General features: G+C 36.6%; 1 protein-coding gene across 1 annotated transcript; it reads right to left on the reverse strand.

The window, feature by feature from the left end:
* Positions 1-3212: 3212 nt before the first annotated feature.
* LOC134802089 (zinc finger protein 431-like) lies at positions 3213-10514 on the reverse strand. The gene is made up of 3 exons (XM_063774682.1): positions 10135-10514; positions 7184-7399; positions 3213-4648 (listed from the first exon to the last, which is right to left on the reverse strand). The coding sequence occupies exons 1-3, from the start codon at positions 10448-10450 to the stop codon at positions 3213-3215; spliced, it is 1968 nt and encodes a 655-aa protein (XP_063630752.1). The 5' UTR covers positions 10451-10514.
* Positions 10515-10807: the final 293 nt, after the last annotated feature.

Raw genomic sequence — 10807 nt, forward strand, 5'->3', positions numbered from 1 at the left:
CATTATCTTATCTGTGGTCATCAGGGATCGGAAACTCGGGAGCTATTATACCTACAACTAGCAAAATTCCGGAAAAATCTAAGCAAGTATGGAGTCGGCTTCTTAAAAATAATATTTTTTATTAAAATATCGGTATTGTATGCAACATCAGAAAATGGTTAATACGTATCAATTGTCGTTGGGTTATGCCTTTTTTAGCGAATTTCGTCAACATACAAGCCGTTTTAACGACATACAGAATGTATAAAAAAAATACGTGTTAATCCGTTTAAGCGCTTAATTAATTATAGGTATTGTGTTAAGATGATAATATTGATAACATAATATCAAGACGTGTTTTTTTTTATACAGGGTATTTTTGAGTGGTTTCCAGTATATGGAAATCCTAAAGTATAGAAGATACAGGGAAACCGTCTTAGGAAACATTAGGTATTTTTTTGTGAAAAGATTTATGGTATAGTTTCGGCCAAAAGTCTAGTTTTTTCTTATCAGAACACGATGCCCGTTATCCTCTTAAACGGATCACCAGTACTTTTGTCACACTTTGTATGTGCTTAATGCATAAAGTAACCGTAGTATATGCTAATAAATCGTTTTTATTAACATATATGTACTACGTAAATTTATACCTCGAACTTTGTTGCTAAGTTCCATACATCGGTTATGTGGGTGGTGGAAAAATAAAAACCTTTTTTTTATAACATATACATGAATACTCACTTAAAATCTTCAATAAAAAACAACTTTCATTTCATGACACTAACAAGTACTGACATAGAACTGGGTCAGTACCGCGAACATCGTAAATTTCGAATATCTGTATTCATTCAAATACAAGTGTGACAGATGCTAATAATTTACAATTTACGATGGTCGCGGTACCAGCCCTATTTTTAACACTCTTAAGCACTAACATTTGGCAAAATTTTACATTAAGTTAAGGTCACGAAATAATAGCTACGACTTTAATTTGCTTGATCCCGATAGTATCAGAGGAGTTGTAAAGAAACGAAAAACACTTTAAGTGCGACCTAATTACTAGGGCCAGGGGTGGGTTCAAGATTTAAGGAATCTGTAACATTCAATGCATTTGACACATGTGAAGTTTGTTTCGAATTCTAGTAAATTATAATTATTTTTTCAAGATTAGCCATAGTAAATCTATTTCTTGATTCCGTAAGCATCCATTTAAACATGGAAAAGGATCTTTCTACATCTACCGACGTGAGTGTTGCGTATTTATAAATATAAATGTCACTTTCCTGATTCATCCTTTCGCATATTTCTCTGAGTACATCAAAATCTGGATTTCTATTGATAAGCTGGTTTAGTTTATGAATGAATTTATTGTTCATCGTCCATTCTATGGCTAATCTTACTTCGTCAAAAATTTCAAACGCTTCTATTATGGACAAATCCTGTTTTTCCAATCTCGTAATAGCAATTTGTATTATTTCAAAATTACGTAAATTATTATAATTAAATTAAAAACGAAGATACATACCTTTGTACCATTATTTTTACTAAAAGTAACAATACAACTTTAGTTTGATGTCAACTAATACTGTACTGTCAGTTAAATGAAAAACACATGAATTACATAAAATTTTGATCATAGGAACAACTAAAATAGTCTATTTAAATACTTTCATACATTTGTATGGCTGTTATTCTAATTTTCGGTATATCGGGAAATCCCGGGAAATTTATTAGTAAAATTAAATTGAGTCCGCCTCCATACTAGTCAACATCGACGCGGCGTAGGTACTGAGCCCGAAGTTTAGATATAATAGCTCCCGAGTTTCCGATCCCTAGTGGTCATGCACGCAAAGGGACGTCAAGTTGTGTCAACCCTAATAATTGCTCGGAGCAATGTTGAGCCGAGCGGAGCCGAGTTTGGCCGAAGTCAGGAGTTTCGCACCCCTGGTTTGATCTGACTCTAGCTGGATGGATATGAAATATTGAATTTAGAGACAATGATGTGGCAGTGACATGGTATTGGTAAACCTAACCTTTTTAGGGTTCCGTACCCAAAGGGTAAAACGGGACCCTATTACTAAGACTCCGCTGTCCGTCCGTCCGTCTGCCACCAGGCTGTATCTCACGAACCGTGATAGCTAGACAGTTGAAATTTTCACAGATGATGTATTTCTGTTGCCGCTATAATACTAAAAAGTACGGAACCCTCGGTGGGCGAGTCCGGCTCGCACTTGTCCGGTTTTTAGGGTTCCGTACCCAAAGGGTAAAACGGGACCCTATTACTAAGACTTCGCTGTCCGTCCGTCCGTCCGTCCGTCACCAGGCTGTATCTCACGAACCGTGATAGCTAGACAGTTGAAATTTTCACAGATGATGTATTTCTGTTGCCGCTATAACAACAAATACTAAAAACAGAATAAAATAAAGATTTAAATGGGGCTCCCATACAACAAACGTGATTTTTGACCAAAGTTAAGCAACGTCGGGAGTGGTCAGTACTTGGATGGGTGACCGTTTTTTTTTTGCTTTTTTTTTTCGTTGATTTTTTTGCATTATGGTACGGAACCCTTCGTGCGCGAGTCCGACTCGCACTTGCCCGGTTTTTTTAACCTAACCTGTTAGCCACAGATCATAGTGAATTTTGTAGCACTTTCAGATGAAAGACAAAGTTCACATTATAGCTAAGTAATTGACATTCAAATCAAGCCCATTTGATGGTGAAAAAAAAGTTAAAACCCTGTAATAAATAAATAAAATATTAAAGGACATCTTTACACAAATTGACTAAGCCCCGCGGCAAGCTCAAGAAGGCTTGTGTTGTGAGTGCTCACCCAACGATATATATAAAAAATTAAATACATAGAAAACAACCATGACTCGGGAACAAATATCTGTATCATCATACAAATGTCCTTACCAGGATTCGAGCCCGAGACCATCGGCTTCACAGACAGAATAAATAAATAAATTATAATTTCCAACCATCCAACATTTCTTCGGTCTCAATGACGGTGCAGCCCTACCTAACCCGTCTACCTCCACTCTGCGCTAGCGCCATATTTTTGTTGTTGCTCATTCTGTTTTTTTTTTTAATAATTTTACATTTTTGATGAATAAATTCTAATATTAAATAAAATCGACAGAATAAATAAATAATGAATAAATGTCTAGTAAAGTAACAAAAAGCAGATTTGTATATGAATACCATTATCAGACATGCATATAGCATAAGATTAAGGCTTCTTACCTTTACACTGTCGTTCAAGATCTAGAGAACAATTATTTGAGCCTGTAAACTCGTCATTAATATGTTTACCTTCATGGAATCGTAAACATTTGTAACACTTGACGCCAGTGTGTCTTCTTATATGACGTTGCAAACATATTTTTTCGACACATGCATAATTACATCGGTCACATTTGTAAGGCTTGTCGCCAGTGTGTTTTCTTCTTATATGACGTTGCAAATATATTTTTGCGACACATGCATAATTACATTGCTCACACGTGTAAGGTTTGTCGCCAGTGTGGTTTCTTATATGACGTTTCAAATAATATTTTTGTCTGCAAGCATAACTACACTGGTCACATTTGTAAGGTTTTTCACCATTGTGTATCCTTAAATGATTTCGCAATTGATATTTCCAGGCACTAGCAAAATTACACACCCCACATTTATGAGGCTTTCCACCAGTGTGTATCTTTAAATGTGCTCGCAAATCACGTTTCTTGGCGCTAGCAAAATTACACACCGCACATTTGTGAGTCCTCACATGAAGTTGAAAAAGCTTTTCGTCAGTGTGTCTACTAACATGGACTTCCAAATTATCTTTTTGGCTGCTAGCATAATAGCATTGGTCACATTTGTAAGGTTTGTCAATGTCATCAGTGTGTTTTCTTATATGACGTTGCCAATATCCTTTATCGAAACATGCATAATTACATTGCTCACATTTGTAAGGCTTGTCGCTAGTGTGTTTTTTTATTATATGACGTTGCAAATATCTCTTTTTGACACATGCATAATTACATTGCTCACATTTGTAAGTTTTGTCGCCCGTGTGTTTTCTTATATGACGTTGCCAATATCCTTTATCGAAACATGCATAATTACATTGGTCACATTTGTAAGGCTTGTCGCTAGTGTGTTTTCTTATATGACGTTGCAAATATCTTTTTTCGAAACATGCATAATTACATTGCTCACATTTGTATGTTTTGTCGCCAGTGTGTTTTCTTATATGACGTTGCAAATATATTTTTTCGACACAAGTATAATTACATTGGTCACATTTGTAAGGCTTGTCTTCAGTGTGTCTTCTTATATGACGTTGCCAATATCCTTTATCGAAACATGCATAATTACATTGGTCACATTTGTAAGGCTTGTCGCTAGTGTGTTTTCTTATATGACGTTGCAAATATCTTTTTTCGAAACATGCATAATTACATTGGTCACATTTGTAAGGCTTATCGCCAGTGTGTTTTCTTATATGACTTTGCAAATATCTTTTTTCGACACATGCATAACTACATTGCTCACACTTGTATGGTTTCGCATGTTTTCTCAAATGCGTGATTAAGCAAGCTTTTCTAGATGTTGCATGTTTACAGTGGGCACATTGGTATATTATAGGTCTACCACTTTGTGTCATCCGAGGAGATTGATCTGCAACAAAAATGTTTATTTTGCTACATTAAGAGCCCATCAACGTGCACACTAGCGTCACTGCTAAATAATCGTGATTATTTAAAATTAACAACAGGTATTAAAAAAAGCGGCCAAGTGCGGACTCGCCCATAAAGGGTTCCGTAGCAGCAAGTAACATAATAAAATTGCGGTTTACGATTTATGACGTATTAAAAAAACTACTTCCTAGATCTCGTTCAAACCAATTTTCGGTGGAAGTTTGCATAGTAATGTACATCATATATTTTTATAGATAGGTCTTCAAAAATGATATTGAGGTTTCTAATATCATAGCTATTAGCTTTTAGTGGCAAGATGCCAGGAAACAGTAAATTAAGATAACTGAGTCTGAAATTTAATGAAACTACACAAAGTTAATTTTAAACAATTCAAATATTACGTTTGACTTATTCCTGAACGGTTATTTAGCACCAAAAATAAATATCATGAACGTGAAATGCCAATTAGGCCTGTGTCGGTCATGAACTAAGAACTGTTAAGAATGAAATCCCATAAAGGACCGAAAGGAACTAAATATTTTTACGCGCTCTTAATCGGTCTTTAGGTCCTTTAGTTCAGTGGGATTGGTGAGCGCTTGACATTAGTGAAACAGAAAATAGACTGAACGAAATGGTTCACAATGACGCTGGCACGAGTGCGAACGAGATAAAAGAGTGACAAACAGTCCTAAACCCGAAAAGGTTTTTTTATTTTATTTTATTGTGTCTAGCTTTTTGATGTTTAACCGTCATGTAGTATCGTACAAGTTGAATCGTAATTCAGTTGTCAAAGATTTAGAAAAAAACCGGCCAAGTGCGAGTCGGACTCGCGTTCCAAGGGTTCCGTACATTACCCAACTTTTAACAATGCTTTTTTATTGACGTCCAAAACTTTTTAGATTCCTCACGTCGTGGGCTATCTGAATATACCCCCATGTATGTTAGCCGATTTTTCGTAGCTTTCGAGTTATGATTTTTTAAAGTTTTAACTTTTGTTAAGAAATTCCGGGATGAAGCAATTAATTTATTAAAAAAAAAACTTGAAGTTTTTTGAATGTTTCTTGTAACAACTCTTTTTGTAACATAAACCTTGACAAACGGCGCAGTTGCTAAAAAAAATCAGCAACTTCACTTGGCTGTTAGTTGGAAAAAAAAACGACAAAATTTTACGTTCAAGCATGTCAAGCTTAGACTTTGCGCTTACCTAAATAAATAAAAAATACAAGCAATTTCAAGGACTTATGGTTATTGTAGAAACTGCTAGACCCTAAGTTTTTTAAAAGGTAAAAAAGTGATACTTAATAGTCTAATTTGACAGAGTCGCCGGTCAAAGGAACTGAGGTGGAAAGTTTCCAAATTAGTAATTCATAAAAAAAAATCCTCTTGTTATTCCTAACGTTAATCAAACAGAAATTACCACGAGAAATTAATATTGTGCCATGTGATGGACTAATCATCATTTTGCTTTACTTATTCATTATCTTAACTGGACCCGCGTCGCGACGGGTTGTTATCTACAAAGGGTTAATTTTTACCTGCTCCAATACCTACTGTTATTTTATGGGGTCACTTCCCCATCGCTATTTCGTGTTATCAGTGCAAATACCACCAACAATAATTACCTAAATAGTAGGCATAAAGCAAAGCTTCACCCCGGAATTTCTTAACAAAAGTTAATAAATTCATAACTCGAAAACTACTAAATATCGGCTAACATACATGGGGGTATATTCAGATAGCCCACGACGTGACGAATCTAAAAAAAATTGGTACGTCAAGGTTTGGACCACCTTGTATGTGAAACGCGATTGAATTACCTTTAATAAACCCGTAGGGGTCGGATCAAAAACTAAGTAATTAGTCCGACTCACGCTTGACTGCATATTTCTAATGGGTTTTCCTGTCATCTATAGGTAAAGAAGTATTTTGTACATTTTTTTCAAAATTTTAGACCCAGTAAATTCGATGATTTTTGGCTATTTCCTTAAATAATTTCTAAACTATTTATTTAAAAATTACAAAAAAATATATATTTGAGTTTCTAAAAATGAGCTCTTTCATTTTATATCTAACACGATATAGTTTAAAAAACTTTTTTTTTAAATTTTCTCATTTACCCCCAAAAAGTGGCCTCCGTGTTTAAAATTCATTTGTTTACGTAAGATGTCCGTCTTTGGGTCACGAATTTACATGTGTGTACCAAATTTCACCTTAATTGGTCCAGTACTTTTGGAAAAAATGGGCTGTGACAGACGGACAGACAGACAGACGCACGAGTGACCCTATAAGGGTTCCGTTTTATTCTTTTGAGGTACGGAACCCTAAAAACTACTGTAAAATCGCTTCCTACATTCCTAGCTCTCAACAACCGAACTGAAGCAAAGGAACTAAATGACCGAACTAGTTCATTTGACCGATTGACCCAGAGCGGAGTGCTCTCTGTAGTGACCGAGCAGGCACAAGCCTAATGCCAATTAAGGAAAAAATTGCACACAAGTACTAATAAATCACTTACCGTGACAGTTTCCTTTAACATTCTCAACTGTGGTGTTCCTGTATCCACATTCTACATCAGCTTCACGTCCTTGTCTCTGGCTGGCCCGGTCTGTGCTCCGAGTAGTGTGCAGGGTTTCCACAACGAGACGCTCCAGCCTGACACAGCAGTCCTTCAGAAGGGGCCTCCCGGGGACAATCTCACATGACTGCTTCACTTCTACCCCTAGGTTGAAAGCTGAAACCGCCCCCAGATTAAAATAACATTCACACATATTTATTTTACTACTACTACTACTTAATGCTACTACTAAAATGGAAGTGGGCAGGCCACACAGCAAGGCTTACAGATAAGAGATGGACATTAATAGTCACCAAATGGAGAGGTCCACTTGGCAAAAGAGGCCGGGGCAGACCACAAATGCGTTGGGAGGAAGACTTAAAAAGAACAGCCGGCACAGACTGGATGGCGACAGCACAAGACAGGGACAAATGGGCAGCAATGGAGGAGGCCTTTACCCACTAGGGATTCATTAGTAACAACACATATTATAAGTCATAGTTTTATTTTAAATTTTTTATGTAAACACGTTACAATGAATAAAGGGCTTTTTTTATTTTATTTTTATTTATTTTTATTTACTACTTAATGGTGCAGCTACCCAAAAATATATAATCGGGGGCACTGTAGTCCCCTACCAAGTTGAGCAAAACAAAGAAGCAAGTAGGGTAATTCACTAGTAACTGGCCACCGGCCAATAACTAGCCACCCTAAACTAAAAATGAATTCTATTCACCTATAATATATAAGTCATTTTAGTATAAGGTTTCAATAACTGGCCAGCCTTCAATAACTAGCCACCTTATACTAAAATGAATTCTGTTTATAGGTAAATAGAATTCATTTTAGTATAGGGTGGCCAGTTACTAACAAGTGGCCTAATAAAAATTGACAATTTATTTAATCATATGGCAAACATAATAAATGTATAAATAGAAACAATGTCGGTAATAGACCACTCAGCGACTTTATGGCTTCGTCACTTAAGGTGATACTGCCAATATAACGCGTTATAGGGCATTCTCGAATTATGTGTTGGATGGTTTGGGCTTCCGCACCGCAACGCAGGCCGGGGATTCCAGCCACCCACAGCGGTGTTTGTAGGGGGCAACGACCATGACCAGTATGCAGTCTATTAAGTTTGCACCAGTCATGTCTAAGGACGTCCAATCCCATTATTCTGGATCAAGGCGTGATTTCAGAGCCTAGTTTTCCCGAAAATTGAATGAAGAGTTTTCGTAATAAGAGAAACTAAGATTATACATGCACTAAGCCAGGCCGAGAAACAAAAATGGAGATGGGCTGGCCATGTTGCTAGACTCCAGGACGAGATGTGGACCTTACAAATGACAGCCTGGAAAGGTCCAGGGAAAGGAAGATAAGACGGCCATTGGCACCTGATTTGAAGACATAAAAGTAGCGGGGGCCAACTGGATCTGAGAGGCCCAAGACTGCATAACATGGTTCTAGTGTAATTTTCTTTAAACTGTAAATTAGTATAATCCATGGTTTTATTCTTCTGTTTAAGGAGTTACAAATAAATTTTACATATGCTAATAGCAATCATTCAATTTGCGCATTGCTTACTTCAATTATTAGGCAATTCATTAACTCTGCCTGTTCCACCCCCTTTTGCACTCTCTTCAGGGATGATTTCCGACATAAAAACTATGCTATGTCCTTCCCCTGGGACTCAAACTATCTCTATACCAAATTTCAACTAAATCGGTTCAGCGGCTTAAGCATGATGAGGTAACAGACAGACAGACACACTTTCGCCTTTATAATATTAAAGTATGGATTGTAATTCAGTTACCAAGAAATAAAAATACTTTTTTATTTTATATATTTATCTATTTCTTTTTATATTAATGATGTATGATTATTTTAACTATAGATTTTATTTTTTGAGGTTACTAGAAGACATCCATATGTATGTCTACTGTTACCTATCCACGTTTCTTGAAATAAAGTCTTTATTACTAACTTAGAATACTCCTTGTTGTGTATCAAGTACTTTGCTATGAAAACTGCATGTTGCTAAAAATTATATCCATACACAACAGTCACAACACCTATATACTATAATAAAAGTTATAGTATAAACAACATTATTTGCGGTATTTGACACATTATGACTGACGTATATAGAGATGTAACTAACGCAAATCGATTGTCACAGCAAGCGATTACGATTGGATGGCACGTAGACTGAGGTATCGAATTGTGACGTATAATGATTTTTTATTTGAGATTTAAATAAAGCTAGAATCATATGGTTTTCCCGCAAGGTAAATGCATTTAATACACCGACCGAGTAGGTCGCACCCATCATCAAAATCTAAACTAACTAGGGATCTATTTTAAAGTTTAATTATGTTATTTCTGTGTCAAATTTGTTGTCTGTTAGGTGATGATAAATATATCCATATTTACAGTTAATTATCCACCTTATCCTTATTTTTATTAAAAGAAAAATGAAAAATTAATATCAATTTACTTAGACAACTACCAATTCATAATGGTGGTGTCCAGCTAACCCTAAAATTTAAAAAAAAGACGTAGAACGTAAACGTTCGCAGTGCAGTTGTTTTCCTTTGTGATTTCGATGTGCAAGACATTTTACGTAGTATTGCTGTTGTGAGTGACAGACGTCAAATACCGCAAATAATGTTGTTTAAACTTTATCATATATTGTTCATTTACTTATTTTACTTATGCTTAGGGCTCATTTAGACGATGCGAGAACTTGTATGCGTGTTTCATTGCGGTTTTTGATCGTTCGGTTGTATTGGACGTAACCAACAGTCCGCAATGCAACTAAAATCGCATGCGAGTTCGCGCGCTGTCTAAATCAACCCTTAATTTTATTATGATTAAATGAAGGATTAATCAAAGAACCCACAACTGACCTGTTGGTGCTTGGCGGACGCGCCGCTCCACTAGCACGGGGCCGAGCACGAGCTCATCTTTGACGGCGTGATCGGTATACAGCTCCGCCGCCGCGCTCGCGCCGGGCGACCCGTCTTTCATACTCACATCTGAGCATGAAGAGTCGGCTTTTATAGGCACACCCTCGCACCTGGGCTCGTCTTTTATAGAGTCATCCAGCAAACGCTCAACTTTCACAGACACTCCATCGACCGTGGGCTCATCTGTACACACATCCTCACAGGGCTCAGCCTTCACGCAAACGCTCTCTATGCCCTGTAAAGCTGATGACTCCATTGCTAACTTAAACACTCGGATATAGACGTAATAAAGTTAGATTTGCAACAAATAAATGATTATGATTATCTCATTATCACGATATGCACGATTATCGGTTCAGTTTTTTTTTAACGCATCGTTTTTTTTTTTGAGAGATTGACTTTTGCTGCCAGGGCACTTTGCCAACGTCAAGTTTTTAAAGTGATAACACACTATGGCACCGCACCGCGACCTTGGTGCGTCCATAAAGTGGTATCCAGACGGGACTGATCAAATCAGTCGATTTGATCAGAAATGAATTTGAAGTCAATCTCCAATTTTAGATTTATGGTGATATTAGCCATCTAAATTGAAAAAATGCCCCAGAACGAAAAT

This window comes from Cydia splendana, chromosome 24, assembly GCF_910591565.1.
Source record: "Cydia splendana chromosome 24, ilCydSple1.2, whole genome shotgun sequence".
NCBI classification, from domain to species: domain Eukaryota; kingdom Metazoa; phylum Arthropoda; class Insecta; order Lepidoptera; family Tortricidae; genus Cydia; species Cydia splendana.

Coding starts and splice junctions, on each gene's coding strand:
- LOC134802089 (XM_063774682.1), bottom strand. CDS start 10,450: ATGGAGTCATCAGCTTTACAGGGCATAGAGAGCGTTTGCGTGAAGGCT. Junction 7,400..10,134: donor CGTCCGCCAAGCACCAACAG/GTCAGTTGTGGG, acceptor GGGCGGTTTCAG/CTTTCAACCTAGGGGTAGAA. Junction 4,649..7,183: donor TGTTAAAGGAAACTGTCACG/GTAAGTGATTTA, acceptor TTTTTGTTGCAG/ATCAATCTCCTCGGATGACA.